The sequence below is a fragment of the Otolemur garnettii genome, unplaced genomic scaffold, assembly GCF_000181295.1.
Source record: "Otolemur garnettii isolate 467f Iridium unplaced genomic scaffold, OtoGar3 scaffold00034, whole genome shotgun sequence".
In the NCBI taxonomy this organism is placed as follows: Eukaryota; Metazoa; Chordata; class Mammalia; order Primates; family Galagidae; genus Otolemur; species Otolemur garnettii.
In genome coordinates this window covers 5593193-5616244 of record NW_003852429.1, presented here as the reverse complement: position 1 = coordinate 5616244, position 23052 = coordinate 5593193, and the positions used below count along the sequence as shown (strand labels likewise).

The 23052-nt window shown below is 35.8% G+C and overlaps 2 protein-coding genes and 1 pseudogene across 2 annotated transcripts in view; 2 read left to right on the top strand and 1 right to left on the bottom strand.

Moving 5' to 3' along the window:
- Window positions 1-530, top strand: part of LOC105886957 — a 2120-nt pseudogene extending 1590 nt beyond the window's left edge.
- UGGT2 (UDP-glucose glycoprotein glucosyltransferase 2) overlaps window positions 1-23052 on the top strand; it is a 191992-nt gene that overhangs the window by 112939 nt on the left and 56001 nt on the right. The window contains exons 21-24 of the mRNA XM_003789625.3: window positions 5891-6097; window positions 7093-7224; window positions 17001-17125; window positions 17636-17731. Coding sequence (XP_003789673.1) covers window positions 5891-6097; window positions 7093-7224; window positions 17001-17125; window positions 17636-17731 — 560 coding nt within the window. The remainder of the gene's footprint in view (window positions 1-5890; window positions 6098-7092; window positions 7225-17000; window positions 17126-17635; window positions 17732-23052) is intronic.
- LOC100955637 (tRNA-dihydrouridine(20a/20b) synthase [NAD(P)+]-like) lies at window positions 14587-15668 on the bottom strand. Its single transcript, XM_012805033.2, is given in 3 exon segments — window positions 14587-14735; window positions 14738-15184; window positions 15246-15668. Coding segments are annotated over 3 exon segments (948 nt in total). The 5' UTR covers window positions 15598-15668.

The following is a 23052-nucleotide window of genomic DNA, read 5'->3' as shown; positions in this document are numbered from 1 at the left end:
TATGAGAGAGTAGTGCGAAATGCCGACCTGGACAACTTCACTACTCACAGGAGGCACCAGGGGCTGATCCATGCCTATGAGTTTGCAGTGAACTGGCTGGCCTTCCAGAGCCGTCTTCCTGTCTGCCATTCATCCTCTGATGCCATGGCTGGGTACAACTATGACCTCGCGCTGGCTTTTCCCTATGATCATATGTAGAGAATTGCCTCATCTGGGAACAGGGAGAAAAATGGCAAGAACGACTTCTTTAAATTTTAAAACAACAAGGGAGCTCTGCACTGGTGTCAAACAGTTGAGGTAAGAAAGCAGCCCCAGGGTGCAGCTGTGTGGCAGCAGAGGCTCCTGAGCCGCCTTAGCGAGTTCATTCCTTTTGAGCCACCTGTGACAGCTGGAATTTGTCATGACTTATTCCTCTTTGTCTGTTCTCTCTCCTACAGCTTTGAGTACCACATGCTGCTGACTCAAATTTAACCTTCTTCCTTACACGCCTCTAACCTGATACCCCCTCCAGCCCATCCTGTCCCTAAGTCTTCTCCCTGCCTGTCTTCCAAGTGATGCTCCGTAGATCTTCCCACATCATTCTGTACACTACTGGGCCCGGCATGGTCCCTGCTGCACTCCTGCAGGCCATTGTCTCGGTCTCCCCACTCTGCTTGCTCTCTGTGGTCTATGGAGGTGCTACTCCCTGGCTTACAAGACCCCCACACATGTGTCCTGTGCCCTCAGGGTTTCTCTGACACCCACCACCACAACCACCTTGACCTGGTGTAAAGCTGCCACAGCAGGACTCTTCTCTTTATCTCTTTTACTATGATTTAGAATTATATATTTATACAGTTATTTCATTGATAACTATTTTGCTTACTATTGCAGCTGTAGTGTGTAATGCAAAGTTAATATTCTAAATATTCATTGACTAAGCAGCCATCCTCCATATGGGATGGAAGATGATCTTACACAGCAAATGAGAGGAAGAACCCTGACCTTAAACCATAGAGATGAAATAGGACAGCTCAAGGACTATTCAGTTTGACATCTAGCTTCCAGTTCCAAAGCATTACAGCTAGCCTTTGCAGCATTCTAAACAACAAAGCATCCACCTAATATACCTGCAAAATACCAAAGCAAAACTGACAAGAGAACGACAAAGAGAAATAAAATCCATTCTTACCGTGAGTAATCAACAGATTCAATCAGTGGGGAATACTTACAGATTTGGAGGATTTACTTAATATCATGAACAAGCTTGATTGATCTAGCAGGTGCATGTGGAATTTTGCACCTTTTCAAATACCCTTCAACCATTCACAAAGGCAAGCGCAGAGGCACCAAGACTGATACCACACAGGCCAGATTCACTGATTCTAATGCAGTAGAGTTAGAAATAACCAAAAAGCAAAATAATAAGACAGAACATCTGGAAATTCCAAACACACTTGCATTAACTTGGATTTAAGGGGTAATAAAACCAAAAAATATAAACTCTTTATCCAGGGTGCAAGGCCAGAAGGTACTGAGAAGAGCTGTGACTTTTTAATAGGAAATAAATGAAGGAGTTGTCACCTCAGAAAGGCTCAAAAAAAGGTGCAGTGATCCCAAAGACAGTAGAAGGAAAGAACTAAATAAGGGTAAAAGCAGATATTAATAGATTAGAAAACTAACAAATAGCTAAAACTGCTTTCAGCTTCATATTAGGAGACAAAATACACAACTCTGGTAAAGCCTCAAGGTGCTCTGAGGAGCAGAAAACGAGGTAACTATGGCTGCAGTAAAGTACCTTCAGTGTCGGTCATTGGCCCACATTGATCTGAGAGAAAAACAAGGCTTCTCTGTTGTACGTGAGTGCATGTCTTTTGGAAGCACTTGCCATTCATTACTCAAAGGCCTAGAACTTTCCAGTCGTGAAGGTTTCCAGTTTGCTTAATTAAACTTCTGTCTCCAACTACGTAGGAAAATGGAGCCCCACTGCAAACTGTTGCTTTCCTGGGGAGGCAGGCTGGCTGGATGGCTCTTTGCTTCCTTTCCACCAAATTGTAACTGAAGCCAGCCTGCCATTAGCAAGTGTGGGATTTTATCTGGTGGTCTGGCCCCTGGTGACCTGGATTTACAAGGTTTCCATCAAGCCAGAACCCTCTTTCTCCCATAGTCTGCAGGCAGCTGAACCACAGCCCTGGGAGAGTGTTTCTTCTCTGGCTGCAGGCCCTTCCAGCCTCATTTCCCATGTACATTCTCCCTCCCTAGTTCTGTACCAATTAAAGATTGTTGAAGAGTTTAAAAGAAAAAAAAGAAAAGAAAAGGATATGATAAAGGTAAGAACATAAAGAATAATGAAATAGAAGATAAACAACTAGTAGTTATGGTCCCCAATGCCAAAGGTTGCTTATTTGACTGTATTCATAAAAATAATAAAACACCTGGTGAAGCAGGTCAAGAAAGACATTGAGAGTAGACTCAACAAGAGGGAATGTTACCTTCCTGTGGACATGGCAGAGGTAGAAAGAAGATATTTTTGATTATCAAAGAAACTAAATAATTTGAATATTTCAAAAGAGAAAACCTTTGATCATAGTAGTGAATTATACCAGGTGTCAGTCTAACATAATTTTTTTCAGAAAATGTAAAAATAAACAATGTATCCAAACTTATTTTACAAGACTGCATTACTTGAAAACCAAATACCTAAAAGGGCATTATATAAGAATGGAAAACTATAGGCCAATATTACTCATGACCATAGATGCCAAAATCCTAAACAAGTAAAAATAATAAAACAGTATAAAAATCAAAAAGGAAGAATTTAAATTGTTCTCAAATTGTTTACATAGAAAATCCATACATGTGCATGCATAAATTACTAGAATTAAGCACATTATTATTATTAAATCATAGCTGTGTACATTAATGCAATTATGGGGTACAATGTGTCAAGCACATTTTTTAATTTAGCAAAATTGTTTAATACCAAGTCAAGACACTAGAATTCTATTTTTAAGAGTTGCAACAAACAAAAAAAAATGCATTTTTAAATTAATATAAGGGTGCCTATAATTAGGTTACATTGTTTCTGTTTGTTAGGTAAAGTCAGTGGTATTTGAGTCTTTCACCCAGGAGGTGTGCCGTGGACCGCAACATTGTACCTGCTGGGTGGGAGTCCCTTCCCCCCAGCCCTTCATGGATTTGATTGTGTTTTTCTCTCATGTGGGCCTGTAATTGTTCATCTACTAGTTTCAAATTAGTGTTAAGTGCATGGAATACTTGCTTTTCCATTCTTGAGATATTTTACTAAGAAGAATGTGCATCAGATCCATCCAGGTAAATACAAAAGATGTAAAGTCTCCATCTTTTTATAGCTGAACACTATTCCATGGTATACATATACCACAGTTTGTTAATCCATTGATGAGTTGCTGGGCTCGTTCACATATCTTTGCAGTTGTGGAGTGAGCTGCTATAAACATTCAAGTGCAGATTTCCTTATGATAAAATGAATTTTTTTTTCTTTCATATAGATATCTAATCATAGGATTGTGGGATAAAATGGAAGTCTACTTTTAGCTCTTAGAGGATTCTCCATACTTCTTTCAAAAAAGCTGTATGAGTTTGCAATCTTACCAACAGTATATAACTGTTCGTTTCTCATCTGCAGCTTTGGGACTTTGTGATGTGAGTGCTTCTCACTGGAGTTAGTTGATATCTCAAGATGGTTTTGATTTCTATCTCTGTGATGCTTAGGGACAATGAGCATTGTTTCATGTGTTTGCTAGCCATTCTGTCTTGTTGGGAGAAGATTCTGTTGATAAGAAATGCAGTTTCAATAAAGTTACCATTTACAATAATATCAAAAATATCAAACACAACCAATAAATGTAACAAAATATGTTTAAGACCTTTATACAATAAGATATATTGAGAGAAATACAGAAGTCCTACATGAAAGGAGGGATATATCTTTGAATCAGATGACTCAATGTTATATAGATGTCAATTCTCCTAAAATTGGTGTATAAATTTATTGCAATTTCAATACAAATCTCAGCATTTTATATAGAAAATTTCAAGCTGATTTGTAAACTTTTTTTTTTTTGAGACAGATTCTCACAATGTTGCCCTAGGTAGAGTGCCATGGTGTTACAGCTCACAGCAAGCTCTTGTGTTTAAGTGATTCGCTTTCCTCAGCCTCCCAAGTAGCTGGGACTACAGACGCTCACCACAACACCCAGCTATTTTTTGTTGCAGTTGTCATTGTTGTTTAGCTGACCTGAGCCAGGTTCCGGCCTCCGTTTATGTGGCTGGCGCTGAAACCACTGTGCTATGGGTGCCAAGTCTGATTTGTAAACTTTTATAGAGATTCAGAGCACTAAGAATTGCTAAAATACTCTTAAAGCAGAGGAAAAAGGGATATTAGCTCCAATGTATATCAAGATCTTTTATAAAGCTACGTAATTGAAGACAATTTGGTATTAGCACAAGGATAGAAAAACAGAGTGATGGAAGAAGGATAGAAAATCTGGAAAATCCCTGCATGTATTATAAAGCATGCTATAAAGCTGACCTTATGGAACAGTAGTCTTTGAAACTTCCTGTTTTTCATGTTGTACATAAAAGTTGATTCCAAAAGCATTATAGATCTATACCTAAAAAATGAAGCAACAAATCTTCTTGAAGATAATAAAGATTATTTTTATGACTTCAGAGTAGGGAAAGATTTCTAAAAGAAAAGCCATCAGATTAAATACCAATAAATTGAATCACATTAAAATTAAGAACCAACTACTTTCCTTCAGAAATTCCATCAGTAGAGTAAAAACACGCAACAAAATGGGAAAAGACATCTGTATACCTATAACCAAAAAAGCACTCATGTCTATAAATCAGACTCCTATAAATCAGGGAAAAATTATAATCCAGTAAAATGCTGGTAAAAGATTAAAGAGGCAAGACCGAAAAGAGACCAATTAACATATTAACAGATTTTTAGTATCATTAGTTATGAGAGAAAAAAAAAGTCTAGTGAGATATCTTTACATATGCACCAGAATGATAGAAATTTATAAGTCTGATGATACAAACTGTTACTGAAGCTGTGAGGTTACACAACTCCTAGAACTTGCTGGTGGGAGTGAAAATTAGTACTAAATACTTTGAAAATTTTTTTGGCATCTTCTAAAACTGAAGATGTGCGTATCCTGTTTGTAGAGCTCTAAACTAGAAAAAGCTCAAAAGTCCAGCAACAGTAGAGTAGATAATGAAGGTATGTTCATACAATGGAATCCTGTATGGTACCAAAGACTAACTGCAGCTACAGAAAACAACTGGTAAATCTCACATTATGTTGAGCGGGAAAAGAGTACAAAATAATGTATACTGCATTATTGCACTTAAATGACATTTAAACTAGATTAAATGTTTAGCAATGTGAGCTATAAAGAAAAGCAAGAATGTAAGAGTGTTATTGCCATAAATGATAGAATAGTGATTGTCTTTAGGAAAGTAGGAGGTTGTGATAATTGGCAGAGATACGATGGGTTGCTTGCCAGTATCCTGTTCCTTGACCTGTGTGGTAGTTTCACAGGTTAGTTCACTGAGCTCTACCTATTTGTTTTGTATGTTTTTATATGTATTATTTTACATTCTCACAAAAAAGATTAAAATATTTCATTACAAAAGAATATCTATGCAAAGATGTGAAGCAGTTAGAGTTAGTGAAAAATGGTTGTTTGTTGGGCTGTTTTGGTGATATACCACTTTCAGTACAGTGAAAATAGAAAGGCTTTGACAGTGAAAGATGGTGCATAGTAAAATGAGCAAACTTGATAGGACAGAAAATATGTTCAATTATAAAAAGGCATACAAGAAACTGGTCTCTTAAACCTATAAATGTGTTTTGCAGAAAACAAGTATTCATTGTCGACTGGGTGTTATTTATAATCCTACATCAAAAATAAACGAAGAGAACACAGCTATTTCTAGAGGAATTTTGGCAGCTTTTCTTACACAGAAAAACAGTTTTTTGAGAAGCTTGCTCATGAAACTGGCCAAGGAAGAAACTGCTAAAGCCATTTACTCTGGAGAAAAAATACAAACATTCCTTACTGAGGTCAGTAGCTATTTGTTTAAAATAAGTTTGTATTGCGTATTTCAAAAGCATAGGTCAGTATACTTGGACATATATTATTGACAAACATCAATAAATAAATGTAATCAACTGGGGATAATAAACATTCGTTTTAAAATGGAAAAAGATAAACGTTAAATGATATGACTTTGTATAGAGGCATTGAAGAAATCAAGATTTATATATTTCATTAATTGTGTTATGATTGTTGAAGGTGATAGCATTCTAGTTAGAATATATAATTAAGTGTAGGATTGGGGGTTGAAAAATTAGGTAAATAACTCAAGTATTTTACTGCAGAGATCCATTATCGGAGGAATTGGAAAGATGAAGAAAGATTCATTATCCATTCAAAAAATATCTATTGACAATTTATCTCATAATGGAGATAAACTTGTGAACAAGGCAGATAGAATCGCTGCTGTTCGTGGAGCTCACATTATAGCAATAAAGACAGACAGAATAAGTGGTCATGGGGGAAAATAAAGAAACATAAAAGGATATATAGTTTGAGGGGTACCATTTTAAATGGAATGGTCAGGGAAGGCATCTCTAATTTGAGCAGAGCTCTGAATGAAATGAGAAATCAAGCCATGGGAAAGTCTGTGAGTGTAGTGCACCAGCGTTCAGAAACACAGCAAATCTACAGGGCTGACCCAGAAACAGTTTTGCTACCTCTGAGGTATAGACAGAAAATCATCATTACCAGGATAGAATGAGTGATGTGGAGAGTATAGGAGATGAAATCAGAGAGATAAACTCAGATATGTCAAGCACTTGTAGGATATGGTAAGAAATTGACATTTTTTGAGTATACTTGGAAGCCATTGAGGAATTTTCAGCATAAATTCTCTTAAAATCATAATTCAGTATATTTTCAAATTTTATACGAATATTAAAATAGGTTTTGTTGAGAAAATGATTTAATATATTCACCATTCTCTTATTAGCGTCATCTCTCTTAACTTTTACTTTAGGGCATGGATAAGAATACTTTTGAGAAAAAGTACAACACCATTGGAGTGAATGTTTTCCGAACTCACCAGTTGTTCTGTCAAGATGTTCTTAAATTGCGTCCTGGAGAACTAGGTATTGTCAGCAATGGGAAAGTAAGTAGAAAAAGCAATTGGCCTTTCCTCTCAATGACACTGTAAGGCAGTGACCTCAGATGTTTTTCTGCCGCAGTTCACCTGAGACATACACAGGACAGTGCTCATATGCTGAGCCTACCAGACAGGGCTCAGCATACATAAAATGGGGGCATGACACTACCTTTACCCTTTCCCCTTTCTATGGTAATGATAAATGCAGGTTAGAAAGAATGTTCTCTGTGTGTCTGACCTTATTTTGTTCTAGTGTAAATACTAAAACAAATACCTTAGTATACACTGTAATACTGTTAGAATTGTTGCGATAAGTCCATTGTTATCTCTTCTTGTGCCTTTTCTCTAACTGATTATGTTAAATGATAATTAGATACTTCTATAAATTTTGAAGCATAAAATAAGTGGCCACATATTTATTAAACTTAAAAAAGCTATAGGGAAAATCACTCTTATTCCCAACATCCTAATAAAATTTAGTATTTATAGTTTATTGTTGACTCTTTTCTTTTACCTACCATGCATAAGTCTGGTTATTTTAACTATATGATTGTTTCTGTCTATACCTCAGAGGTGGCAAAACTGTTTCTGGGTCAGCCCTGTAGATTTGCTGTGTTTCTGAACGCTGGTGCACTACACTCACAGACTTTCCCATGGCTTGATTTCTCATTTCATTCAGAGCTCTGCTCAAATTAGAGATGCCTTCCCTGACCATTCCATTTAAAATGGTACCCCTCAAACTATACATCCTATTATGTTTCTTTATTTTCCCCCATGACCACTTATTCTGTCTGTCTTTATTGCTACAATGTGAGCTCCACGAACAGCATGGTTCTTTCCCTCAACATATCACAAACATTTTTCTGATTAGAGTCTTTAGACACAGACAAAATAAGCGGATATTAAGGTTAATATTTTTGTTAACCTTAATACATAGATCATCATATTTCTTACAAATTATTTAAGTAAAAACGTCTGATTTCTAGATTTATTAAGAAATCAATTAATGCAATATGTTTGACAGATTTTTGCCTTGAATTATCTCTATCCCTATATCATCTTAAAAGTTCTATACTATTAAGTCTTGTTTTCTATGTTTTTATGAATTTTGTTCACCTGCATGTTAGACTCGGATTTATCTATATACAGTGCTTACAAATTTGTAACAATATTTGCCATTTGTTATTGTAAAAAAATTAGTGAATTCTGATAGTGAACTAGGTAGAAGTCCAGAAATGGCATTGCTTTTTCTCTATAACAGTTGCTTAGGGAGGAAATAGCTTTTTTTTTTTAATTGTTGGAAATTCATTGAGGGTACAGAGAACCAGGTTACATTGATTGCTTTTGTTAGATAAGGACCCTCTTGTAATTGTGTCCCACCCCCAAAAGGTGTATCACACCCCTTTTCCCCTCCCTTTCTCAGCTCTCCCCATCCCCACCGTGTACTAGGACTGTTAATTGTCCTCATATCAGAATTGAATACATAGTATTCTTGTTTCTCCATTCTTGTGATGCTTTACTAAGAATAATATCTTCCACATCCATCCAGGTTAATACAAAAGATGTAAAGTCTCCATCTTTTTTAGTGACTGAATGGTATTCCATGGTATACAAATACCACAGCTTGTTAATTCATTCCTGGGTTGGCGGGCATTTAGGCTGTTTCCACATTTTGGCAATTGTAAATTGAGCTGTGAAAAACAGTCTGGTACAAGTGTTGCTGTGGTAAAACGATTTTTTTTTCTTCTGGGTAAATGCCCAACAGTGAGATTGCAGGATCAAATGGGAGATCTTGCTTGAGTTCTTTGAGGGTTCTCCATACTTTCTTCCAAAAAGGAAGTTTGCAGTCCCACCAACAGTGTAGAAGTACTCTCTGTATTTTCTATATTCTCTCCACATCCATGCCACCATCTGCAGTTTTGAGACTTTGTGATGTGGGCCATTCTCACTGGCGTTAGATGATATCTCAGGGTGGTTTTGATTTGCATTTCTCTAATAATTAGGGACCATGAGCATTTTTCATATGTTTCCATGTTACAGCCGCCTAATCTTTGATAAACCAAACAAGAACATACACTAGGGGAAAGAATCCCTATTCAATAAATGGTGCTGGGGGAACTGGATATCCACATGTTAAAGACTGAAACTGGACCTGCACCTTTCTCCACTAACAAAAATTAATTCAAGATGGTTAAAAGACTTAAATATAAGGCACAAAACAATTAAAATTCTCGAAGAACGTGTGGGGAAAACACTGGAAGCTGTTGGCCTGGGGAAAGACTTTATGAGGAAGACTTCCGTGGCAATTGCAACAACAAAAAGAAACAAATGGGACTTAATGAAACTGAAAAGCTTCTGTAAAGCTAAGGAGATAACAACCAAAGCAAACAGACAACCTACACATTGGGAAAGGATATTTACATATTTTGATTCAGACAAAAGCTTGATAACTAGGATCTACAGAGAACTCAAATTAATAAACATAAAAAGAGCCAATAATCCCTTAGATCATTGGGCAAGAGAGATGAATAGAACTTTCTCTAAAGAAGACAGATGAATGGCTAAAATGAGGAAACAGTTGTTAAAAGCAGTTTTTAAATACATGGCTGTCTTTGTCTGGGTTAAGCATTTTGAGGGATAAAGTAGAAGAAAATGGAAACCTGCTTTATCTGGCATCTTGCCATCCCTAGGGAAAAGCTACCCTCTGTTTCCTTTATCATTGTTTAGTATAATTCATATAGAGTGATTGATATTAATGATAAATATTTGAGATAGCTATATTCAACTTAGTTCTCATAAAACTTATATCTCAAAACAAAACTATTTTTGTCCTAATTTTTTTTTCAGATTGACAAAAAATCAGTAATTTGATACCTACTACAAACCAAACATTCTTCTAAGTTCTGAAGGTATAGCACTGAACAAACTTGTTTTCATGGGGCTAACATTTGGTTAGCAGAGACAGACAGCAAGCAGTATCCTCATTGGTAATATGTCTGTCTTACGTCTGTAAATGATGCTATAACATGATGCCACAGATAGAATATTTATAAAGAACAGAAACTTATTTTTTACATTCTGGAGGCTGAGAAGTTCAAGGTCAAGGTGCTGGCATTGGTGTCTGGTGAGGGCAGCTCTCTGCTTCTAAAATGGCTCTTTGTTGGTGTGTCCTCACATGGTGTAACATGGAAGGGCAGCAGAGTGCCACTTTCAGTCTTGAGCCCTTTTATTACAAGGGGAATAATCTTACTCATGAGGGAAGACTAGGAAATTTACAGAGTATAGAAATTTGTTCTCTCACAGTTCTAGAGGCTAAGAAGTCCAAGATTAAGTTGCTGGCATCTGAGGTGGGCTTTCTTGCTGCATCCTCACGTGGCAGAAGGTAAAGAGTAAAAAAAAAAAAGGAATTAATGCTGGATCCCCACTGGCAGAAGAGAGCAAACTCAGTCCTGAAAGCCCTTTTTATGGTGGCATTAATTCATTCATGAGGGCTATGCACTCATGACCTAAACACCTCCCATTAAGCCCCATCTCCCAACAATATTGCATTGCAGGGATTAAGTTTCAATATAAATTTTGGAGGAGACAGAAACATTCATACATTTACACATTCAGTCTAGAGCAACCTCATTTGGACAGAGAACCAAAGAAGGTGAAGGAACAAGGTTACAAGCAGAGTATCTCTAACCACATCAAATATCTAGAACAGGAATGTTCTAGGCAGAGGATACAGTGAATAGAAAGGTCATGAGGTGAGATCTTGACATATGAATAACAGGAAGACAGCAGTGGGAAGAGAAGCTCAGAGAAGTGACTGGTGATTATATACAGGGTTTTATAGGCAGTTTAAGGACTCCTGCTTTTCCCTAAATACGTTGGGAAGCTCATAGTTCTGGGCAAGAGATTGACATCATCAGATTGTGTTCTATTTGGATCACTAAAGGCTATTACATTGTGAATATGGTTAAGGGAGCCAGGAAGACAGTTAGGAGGTATTGCAAAAGCCCAACTGAGATTATAGTAGCTTGGACCAAAACAGTTTTAGTGGAAATACTGAAAAGTGGATGGAGGATATATTTTGCAGAAAGAATAAACAGGAATTGCTGATAGAATTGGTGTGAGATGTGAGAGAATTAAGTAACTGGCATGATGGACTAGATAATGGATCAATGTGACGAAGACAAGGATGAGTGCGGTAGTTCAGGCGGAGTGGAAGGTGAAAGAGAGAATTCAGTACTGGACCTCCAAATAGTCTATTGAGTATGCGACTGAATATAGTTGAATTCAGGAGAAAGATTGGGGCTGGATAAAAATATTAAGTTAAATTATGTTGACATTTTCTAGTACATGGAAAAATATTTTGATTATACTTTTTTTTCTAGAACTATGGTTTGAATAGAAAAATATAATGTATTAGAAAAGAAGTACTGTAGCTTGTGAGCTATAATGTAATACTAAGGTTATTACTCTGACTCAAAGTAATTCTGAATCAGATAGTTTAATGCTTGCTTGCAATAAGTGTGACATTTCAGCATAAATCTTCATTCTGAACTTGTCCTAATGTTTACATTAGAATTAGACCAAATGTATAATCAAAATTAAAATTGTTTCTAAATTATCAACAACTAAGGTACAATGATCTCAGAAATTCTTAAAAACACTGAAAATTTTAAAATTTATATGTATTTAATAAATACAATCCTAATTAATGCCAGTGTCATAATATTTGTTTTTATTATATTACATAGTCATAAACTGATTAAATACATGGGTAGCAGAGAATAAGAAAAAAGCAGGGTCTTTTTTTGTTTGTTTGTTTTATAGCCAGACACATCTGGATTGAAGTTCCAGTTGTGCCATTAATTATATAAACTCTCTGAGGCTTGGTTTCTTCATTTGGACAGTAATAATGGTAATAATCTGTTTTATGGGATTTCAGACAGATTAAAACACTTTTATATATAAAGCACCACATGAAAGGACCTCAGAAACAGTAAATTTTCAGTAAATAGTAACTGCTATTTTCAGCAGCATCTTGGGATACAAAATGCCCACAAATCAGTAGCTTTTATATATTTCATAATAGTCAAGCTGAGAACAAAATCAAAGACTCTATCCGTTTTATAGTAGCTGATGATGAAGAAGATGATGAAACCTGAGAGTTTATCTAACAAAGAATGTGAAAGATCTCTATAATGAGAACTATGAAACCCTGAGAGAAGAAACAGCAGATGTTAACAAATGGAAAAATGTACCATATTCGTGGCTGGGCAGAATCAGCATTGTTAAAATTTCCATTCTACCCAAAGCAATCTACAGATTTAATGCAATCTAATCAAAGCACCAATATCATACTTTGAAGAACTTGAAAAAATAGTATTTCACCTTCATATGGAACCATTAAAAAAACCCAAATAGCAAATACAGTTCTTAGAAATAAAAACAAATCTAGATGTATCACGTTACCAGACTTCAGGTTATGCTACAAATCTATAGTGATCAAAACAACATGGTACTGGCTCAAAAATAGAGATGTAGATCCATGGAACAGAATAGAGAACCTAGAGATGAACCTAGCCACATATCCCTGTCTGATTTTGATAAATCAAACAAAAGCCTGCACAGGGGAAAAGAATCCATATTTAATAAATGGTATTGTGTTAGCCACAGGTAGGAGACTGAAACTAGACCCACATCTCTCACCACTGACAAAAATTGATTCTCATTGGATAAAAGATTGAAATTTAAGACACAAAATAATAAAAACCCAAGAAGAGAGTGTGGAGAAAACATTTGAAGATACTGGCCTGGAAAAAGACTTTATGAGGAAGACAACCCTGGCAATTGCAGTAGCACCAATAATAAATAAGTAAGATTTTCTTCAAGCTAAAAAGCTTCTTCACAGCTAAGAGTACCACAACCAAGGTACAACCACAACCAACCAAACAGCCTTTGGAATGGGAGAAGATTTTTGCATGTTATGAATCTGACAAAAGGCCTGGTAACTAGAATCACTACACCTTGAACTTTATCTTAGAAATGAGAACAGTATAACCTAAAATTTTATACCATCATATTAATTTAAAATTTGAAAAAACTGCTATTTTTCTCTTCAAATGCTTGAAGGCTGTCATGGAAAATGGTACATTTGTAGAGTTAATTTATGTTACACTAGATAAAAGTCAGTATAGAATCAAAGCAAGTCAGACTTCCACGAGTAGACATTTTTAGCTTAGTATACATGAGCATCTAGCTAAGTTTTCTAAAATTTTAATGAGCTATCAAAGAAAGTAACTGATTTCTCTAGCAATTATTTGTATAACTGAAAAATAACATTTCTAAAATGTTGTAAAGAAGATTTAAGCATCAGATATATTTTATTGTACCATTATATTATTTTTTAGGTTTAATGTTCTTTTTCCCAACTTAGACATTATATGATTTTTATACTTATTTATTACTTTATTCCACAAGCATTATATTCAACTAAGACACTGAAGCACCATGTTTCTCCAGGCCCTTTGATAATTTGCAACATAGAGGCAGTTCTCTGGTGAACTTAATCAATGAAGATAGCCAGCCTTCAAAAAGTAGTTTAAGGTTTATTTTCTTATTCTAAGTTACTAATAAAACTGCTCATGTCTCTAAAGGTAGTATAGATAAAATTTGTCTCTTTTCCAAGCTTGCCTATTCATACTTCAGAAAATTTGATACTGAATGTGCTTTCAAAGTTACCTTAAAACTTATGTCAACTCTTAAGGCAAAGAAATGTTTATATGAGTACTTATAGTATTATAGTGCTCATTTTTTATGTTTTACAAGCTATTTCATACTTAAGATAAAAAATGTGACACTTGTTTAGTTGAGATGCCATCATTCCAGCTAATGTCACCTTTGATCTGAGCAAATGAGATAGATTCAAGTATACCTCAGTAATTTTTAGAAAATATTAATTGCAGAAGCAAATGAAGGGAGAGTAAGGAAATATGTCTGTAACCATTACATTCTTGTGGGGTTTTTTGTTCTTTGTTTTTTTAGTATTAAATAAGCTTTATTTAAAATGTTAAAAACATGATTCCAGTAGGAAAAAAATATCCATCCCTCCACACCCCAATCCATAACAGGATTCAGAGCAGTTTGGTAATGTTTGGACCGAGGATGACAAGAATGTTTGAACCACCTGGAGTCTTCTTTAAAACTATCTCTGAGGATGGGGTTTAGGACTGATTTTTCAAAATGTTCCCAGAGACTATTTTTATACTAAAGTTTAAAAGTCACTGATATAAAGTAAAAACCTAGATGTGACCACCTCTGGTTTCATAATAGGTATAGAATAAAATATATATTAAAATAATTTAGGAAGTCCAGTTAAATGCCATAATGGTCTGTAAGGTAATCTAAGACTGCTGATGTGCTTGACAGAGCATTAAATACTCTTTTTTCCTGCCTAGAAGTTATCTTTTCCATCATGTACATTAAATGTTGATGGAAACACATGTAAGGAGTTCCAAGTTCAGAGCAATGCCAGCCCAGTCCCAGATGCACTTCAGTGGGGTTTCCTCAAATCCAGCAAACATGGCCGGGTTTGCTAAGAATCCTCTTGCAACCATCACACCATCTGTCCCAGTATTCTGCCACACATTTTTTGCTTCTTTTAAGCTTCTGATGTCTCCATTAGCAATTACAAGTATAGACATATTCTCCTTAATTATTTTAATGGCATCATAGTGCACTGGCTGATGTCTTTCTTCAGTAGTTCTTCCATGAACTGTGATCCAGGAAACTCCTATAGCTTCAGCTTTTCGACAAACATCTACAGTTCTTGAAAGGTCATCATGGATCCTTATTTTAATAGAAACTGAAAATCTAGGGTTTCCCACTTGATTTCTTACTTGTTACATCATATCTTGAACAAGCTCTGGCTTGTTTATTAAGCAAGCCCCATAACCTTCTGCCATTGCCCACCATGTCCACATAGATTTTTCCTAATCTTTTTGAAAATTCTTCCAACTTCTTTGAGCTTTACCTCTGAGGACAACCACAGTTAATGTCTATTCCATTTGCATAAGGACAGACTATTGGAGCACCATCAGATAAAAGACTTGCATCATTAGCAGCAAACTGGACAATCAGTGGGCAATCACCTTGGTTGGTGGTAAGTTCACTGTCTCTGGCTTTTATAGATCTGACAAAATCAGCAACTATCATTGGTGTATAACACAGGTCACAACTGTGTTTTCTTACTAGTGTTCTAAAAGCCAACTTTGAATATCGAACCATTGGAGCACAGACTTTTACCAGCTGCCCAGAATGAAATGTTTCTATTGGATCTTTTTTTCTTTCTTGACATATTGTGGTTTGTATGCAGTCACTCTTCATGAATACAGACTTGTTTCAAATTTGTCTTTTCGCTGTTCAGTCTTCCTTCTTCATCAACTCTCCCTAATTCCCCGCACTATTGGGACCCAGCAACTTTTTCTTTTCAAGCTTTTCCTGCTAGATTTTTATCCCAGGATTGCGAATCAAGGCGTTGGACAAATCCGTAGTTATGCTACAACTCAGTCCCGCTCGCTGGGAAGTGCAAAGGAAGCTGCCGGGAAGCTCGGCCACGCCTCTGCAGCCTTGTTCTCAGGTCTAATACTTGATTTAGAGGGACGTACTGCGGCCGCGTCCTGGCGCCCGCCTAGTCCTCGGCCGGCCGGGAGGTGGCTCAGAGCTGCAGCGAGACGGCGGGGAGGGCTTTCTGCTCCGGAGCCCCCGCCGGTCCCAGGCAGCGGCCCAGTAGCTCCTCAGGCCCTCGTGGAGACGCGGGCTGGCGGGGCCCATTCTTGTATTTTTAAAAGAGAAAAAAACACTCTGGTTGACATATTTTCTAATTGTATGGCATTAAATATAATTGTTTTGTACGTGAGACTTTGTCAATTTAAATCAGAGCTTTGTGTATGTGATATGATAATTGCATGTATTAGCTTCCTCAGAAAGTGCTCATGGTAGAATTGATGGTGGTTGTAATGGGGTAGCCATCCTGAGAAATTACAGCTTCTTCACTCTCTGGTTACTGGTGACCTTGCTATACTCCAAATTATTTATGTCAGGCGTCCTCAAACTACGGCCCATGGGCCACATGCGGCCCGCCTAGGACATTTATCCCGCCTGCCGAGTGTTTTTGCCACCACTGCCTGTCCTGCTTAGCAGCCAACTCATCCCAGGGCCCACAGTCCGGCCCTCCAACGGTCTGAGGGACTGTCAACTGGCTCCCTGTTTAAAAAGTTTGAGGACCCCTGATTTATGTAATATTAGTTAGAAGATTGGTTGGTATTATTATAGTAATTGTGTGATTTGTCTCTTGGCTTTTGCTGTTTTATAACTGGCTTATAAATTCATACATATACAATATAGACTATAATTTACAGATGAATAGGAAAGAAAATTGAAATTAAAAGTTTATGACATACAAACACTGTCATAATAAGATTTAGAAAGAAAAGACTTAGGTATTTGGAAGCATTGTGATTTATGTGTCAAAGTAAACTTCCTAATGGAAATAATATGCTACTTTTTAATTTTTTCACTTTGGTGTTTATGAAGACATTTGTAACATTAAAATGAGAAAATATTTTTATTTGTTTCCTAGTGGATTTAGTAAACAGTGGGATAAATAGTTGCCATATTTTTAATATCTAATCAGTTTTGCTTAACAAAGAAATAACTATTTGATGAGGAAATGTTTTTTCTAACCTGGTATCTTCTGGAGGATATACAATAACTATTTTTATTTTAAGTTTTTAGGACCTTTAGATAAAGAATTTTATGTAGAAGATTTTTACTTATTGGAAAAGATGACATTTAGTAATTCATTGGAGAAAATTAAAGGCATTGTTGAAAATATGGACATCAACTCAAAGAAGTAAGTATTTAAAATCATAAGAGCAATTCATTTTGAGGTTTGTTATTTTGAATCTGATGTTTTCTTTTTAAAATTAGAAAATGTTTCAAATATGTAGACAAGATATAATATTGATAAAAGACATGTAGAAAATACAAAGAAATAATAAGAGATATTCATTTATGTTTTCTTTGTCACAGATCTCTTTGTCTCCCACCCACCCCCAATTCTTCTCCCTCCCAAAGAGGTAACCATTTTCTAAAGGTTACCTGAAGATTGTGTGTATGGTTTCCATATTTATGCTTATATTTTTGCTTCATATGTAAATATCCACTATCAGTGTTTATTGTGTAGAATGCTGTGACTTTTTTAGAGAAATGCTATCATCTTGTAGATCTCTTTTTGCAGTCTGCTTCTGTAGGAATTTTATCCATGTTCATGTATATAGAGCCTTTCTTATGGCCTTAATTATATAATGAAGTATGAAAGTTTCCCTTTCCAAAACACTCATTGTTTATCTTGTTTATTTAGCATGAGCGACCTTATTATGAAAGTTGATGCTCTTATTTGCTCTTTGCCTAAGCGTGCATCTCGCTATGATGTCACATTTCTTAAAGAGAATCACAGGTAAGAATGTAATAGTATCTTTCTATTTTTTCTTTGAATGCATGCTATAATTAATCATTGTTTCCATTTGTTTTAATAACATGATAAATTTTATTTATTATATCATAACTGTATATTAATGCATTTATGGGGTACAATGTGCCAATTTGATATACAATGTGGAATGTTTACATCTAACTGATTAACATAACCATAATCTTTGCTTACTTATTTGCTGTGGTAAGACATTTATACTTTATTCTTAATAGTTTTGAAATGTATCATTGCATTATGCAGATTAGGTAAGGTCTTCCCAAATATCTTCCCTCTTCCTACCCCTCCCTCCTCTTCCTTTCTGGACTATAGTTATGTTTTACCATTCCTATGAATGTGTAGGTGATCATATACTGATTTCATAGTAGTATTGAGTACATTGGATACTTATTTTCCCATTCTTGAGATACTTTACTAAGAAGAATATGTTCAAACTCCATCCAGGTAAACATAAAGATGTGATGTCTCCATCTTTTTATGGCTGCATAGTAGTCCATGATATATGTATACCATGATTTGTTAATCCATTCGTGAGTTGATGGGCATTTGGGCTGCTTCCATGATATGGCAATTATGAATTGGGCTGCAATAAACATTCTGGTAAAATGATTTTTGATCATCTGGGTATATACCTAATAGAAGAGTTGCAGGATCAAACAGCAGGTCTACTTTTAGTTCCTTGAGTATTCTCCAAACTTCTTTCCAAAAAGGCTATATTAGCTTTCATTCCCACCAGCAGTGTAGAAGTGTTCCCTTCTCTCTGCATCCACACCAGCATCTGTATTGGGATTTTGTGACATGGGCTAATCTTACTGGACTTAGATGATACCTCAAAGTGGTTTTGATTTCCATTTCTCTGATGATTAAAGATGATGTGCATTTTTTTCGTATGTTTGTAGGCCATGCTCCTGTCTTCTTCATAGAAGTTTCTGTTCAAGTCTCTTGCCCACAAAGAAATGGGTTATTTGTTCATTTCTTATTGATTAGTTTGAGTTCTCTATGGATTCTAGTTATCAGACCTTTGTCAAAAGCATAACCTGCAAATGTCTTTTTCCATTCTAAAGGCTGTCTGTTTGCTTTACTTACTGTGCTCTTGGCTGTACAGAAGCTTTTTGGTTTGATCATATCCTAATAATATATTTTTGGTGTTGCTTCGATTGCCAGGGGGGTCGTCCTCATACAAAACTCTCCCAGGCCAATTTCTTCAAGCATTTTCCCTGCATGCTCTTCTAATATTTTTATAGTTTCATGTCTTAAGTTTAAATCTTTTATCCAGCAAGAATCAATCTTTGTTAATGGTGAGAGATGAAGGTTCCAGTTTCATTCTTCTACAGGTCACCAGCGAATTCATCTAGCACCATTTGTTAAGTAGGGTATCTTTCCCCCAATGAATGTTTGTTTGTTTATTTGTTTGAGACAGTCTTACTGTGTCACCCTTGGTAGAGTTCCATGGCATCACAGCTCACAGCAATCTCAAACTCCTGTCCTTAAGCAGTTCTCTTGCCTCAGCCTCCCAAGTAGCAGGGACTACAGGCACTCACCACAGCACCTGGCTGTTTTTTTGTTGTAGTTGTCATTGTTGTTTAGCAAACCCGGGCCAGGTTCGAACCTGCCAGCCCTGCTGTATGTGGCCGGCACCCTAACTGAGCTAATGGGCCAGTGAATGTTTTTGATAAGCTTATGAAAGATCAAATGACAATAAGTGGCTGGGTTCATCTCTTGGTTCTCTATTCTGTTCCATACATCTACCTCTCTGTTTTTGTGCCAGTACCAGGCAATGTTTTGATCACTATAGATTTGTAGTATAGCCTGACGTCTGGTAACATGATACCTCCTGATTTGTTTTTATTTCTGAGTAATGTATTGGCTGTTTGAGGGTTTTTTTTTATTCTATATAAAATGACACACTATTTTTTCAAGCCCTTTAATGCATGACAATGGTGCTTTAATAGGGATTGCATTAAATCTGTAGATTACTTTGGGTAGTATAGACATTTAATAATGTTGATTATTCCCAAACATAAACATGGTTGTTTTTCCATTTGTTAACATCTTTAGCTATTTCTTTTCTCAGAATTTTGTAATTCCCTTTATAGAGATCTTTTACATCCTTTGTTAGATGAATTCCCAGATATTTCATCTTCTTTGGCACTACTGTAAAAGGAATAGAGTCCTTGATTATATTTTCGGCTTGACTATTGTTCGCATATATAAAAGCTACTGATTTGTAAGTATTGATATTGTATCCTGAGATGCTGCTGTATTCCTTGATCACTTCTAAGAGTTTTGTAATTGAGTCCCTGGGATTTTCCAGGTATAGGAGCATATCATCCATGAAGAGTGAGAGTTTAATCTCCTCTGACCCCATTTGAATACCTTTGATCCCCTCCTCTTGCCTGATTGCAATGGCTAGAACTTCCATTACTATGATGAATAGCAGTGGAGACAGTGGCCATTGCCTAGTTGGCCAATGGTCTTGCCTAGTTCCAGATCTGGGTGGAAATATTGTCAATTTCACTCCATTCACTATGATATTGGCTGTGGGTTTGCTGTATATGGTCTCTATCAGTTTCAGAAATGACCCTTCTAAGCCTGTTTTCTTGAGTGTTCTGATCATGAAAGGGTGCTGGATACTATAAAAGGCTTTTTCTGCATCAATTGAGAGAACCATGTGTCTCATCTTACCTGAAAAGATAAATATAGGCTCAAGGTGAAGGGATGGACATCTATAATTCAGGCAAATGGAAAGCAGAAAAAAGCAGAGGTGGCTGGGCATGTTGGCTCCCGCCTGTAATCCCAGCACTCTTGAAGGCCAAGGAGGGTAGATTGCTTGAGCTCTCAAGTTTGAGACGAGCCTGAGCAAAACAGAGACCCTATCTCTACTAAAAATAGAAAATCTGAGGCAAGAGAATCACTTGAGCCCTAGTTGTAGGTTGCTGTGAGTGGTGACATCACAGCACTGTACTCAGGGCACAACTTGAGACTCTATCTCAAAAAAAAAAAAGGCAGGGGTTACAATTTTGTTTGCAGATACAGTAGGCTTTGAGCCAACAAAAGTAAGGAAAGACGAGAATGGTCACTTCATTTTTGTCAAAGGAAACACTCAACATGAAGAGATTTCAATTATTAACATTTATGTTATACCAGAATGCTCCTCAATTTGTAAAGGAAACCGTAACATACATGAACAATTTGATATATTCCTGCATTATAATAGTTGGAGATTTTAACATCCCTTTGGCAGTTTGGGATAGATCCTCCAAGAAAAAACTAAACAAAGAAATAATAGACATAAACTTGACCCTACAACAAATGGATCTAACAGACATCTATAGAACATTTCATCTGAATAAAACTAAATACACATTTTCTCATTAGCCCATGGATTATCCTCCAAAATTGGTCATATCTTAGGACACAAGTCTAACCTCAGCAAATTTAAAAGAATAGAAATTATTCCTTGTATCTTCTCAGACCATCATGGAATAAAAGTTCAACTCAACAGCACCAAGAATTTTCATACTAAAATAAAATCATGAAAACTAAATAACTTTATGCTGAATGATAGCTGAGACAAAGATGAGATTAAGAAGGAAATCAGCAAATTTTTGGAACAAAATGATAATGAAGGCACAAATTATCAAAACCTGTTGGGTACTGCAAAGGCAGTCCTAACAGGGAAATTTATAGTCTTGGAAGCCTTCATCAAGAAAACAGAAAGAGAGGAAGCCAACAACCTAATGGATTATGTCAAGCAACTGGAAAAGGATGAATATTCCAACCTCAAACCCAGCAGAAGAAAAGAAATAACTAAAATTAGGGCAGAATTAAATGAATTTGAAAACAAAAGAAACATTCAGAAAATCAAAACAAAAAGTTGGTCTTTTGAAAAAATCAATAAAATTGATAAACCTTTGGCTAATCTAACCAGAAACAGAAAAGTAACAACAGGAGAAATAACAACAGATACCTCAGAAATACAAAAAAAATCCTCAATGATTACTACAAAAAAACTCTATTCTCAGAAATAAAAAAATCTGATGGAAATGGAACAATATCTGGAAGCACACCACCTTTCTAGACTCAGCCAGAAGAATAGAAAGAATTAGAAATGCTGAATAGACCTATGTTAATCACTGAAATAGCATCAAGAATATGAACTCTTCCAAAAGAAAAGTCTGAGACCAGATGGCTCCACATCAGAATTCTACCCAACCTTCAAAGAGTAACAGGTACCTATATTATATAACCTTTCCAAAATATAGAAAAAGAAAGAATACTCCCCAACACATTCTGTGAAGCAAATATCACCCTGATCCCAAAAGCAGGAAAAGACCCAACAAAGAAAGAAAACTATAGACCAATATCATTAATGAATATTGATGCAAAAATATTCAATAAGATCCTAGCAAACAGAATTCAATAATACATCAAAAAAATTATGCTTCATGATCAAGTTGGTTTTATCCCAGGGTTACAAGGTTGACTCAACATACATCAATCCATAAATGTAATACATTACATAAATAAAATAAAAAACAATATGGTAAATTTTAAAGTAGAATGAAAAGTTCTTTATTAGAAAATAAATGTATTTGGCAGTGTTAGGAAAATAAGTTACAGGTATATGTACTAGTAAATACAGGATGATTTGTATGTAGGATGTGATATTTTAAGTAACTTGTACCTGTTATGATTTGTCTAATTGTTAATGTCTTTTTGTCATGCTTAAGGTCATTCGTAACTTTTGCTGAATGTCAAGGATAATCATTACAAATACTGTCTTTATATTTTCATTGTATAAAAGGCTCAGTTACTAGAAAGTTCCAATTAGTTCAGTGTAGGTTTACCTGTATACCAGGTGGTCTGCATGTATCTTATGAAATTTCAAATTGATATTATTTTACAACAGCATGTTTCAAATCATGTTCTATGGAACACCGTTCTGGGATGTTAACAAATACAATATGAGGGGTAAACTGTTTTTCTGACTGAGTAAATTTCAGGTGCACCAGGTCATTCCTTTTAGAGATGATTAATGTGTATCATTATATTATTGTTCTGAGAACTTATGCCATTAAAAGAAAGCAAAGAAAAGTAAACTTCACGTTTAGTTGATCCAACAATCAGATAACTTATGTATCCATGGAACACTTTTTTTGGTCAAAAATTTATTATTATCTCACAAAAAGTAGGTTTTGGAAGTTAGACATCAGAGAAATACTGTTTTAGAATAATAAACTTAAAAAATAAGTTAACTGATCACTCCATACTGAACCTCAGAATCA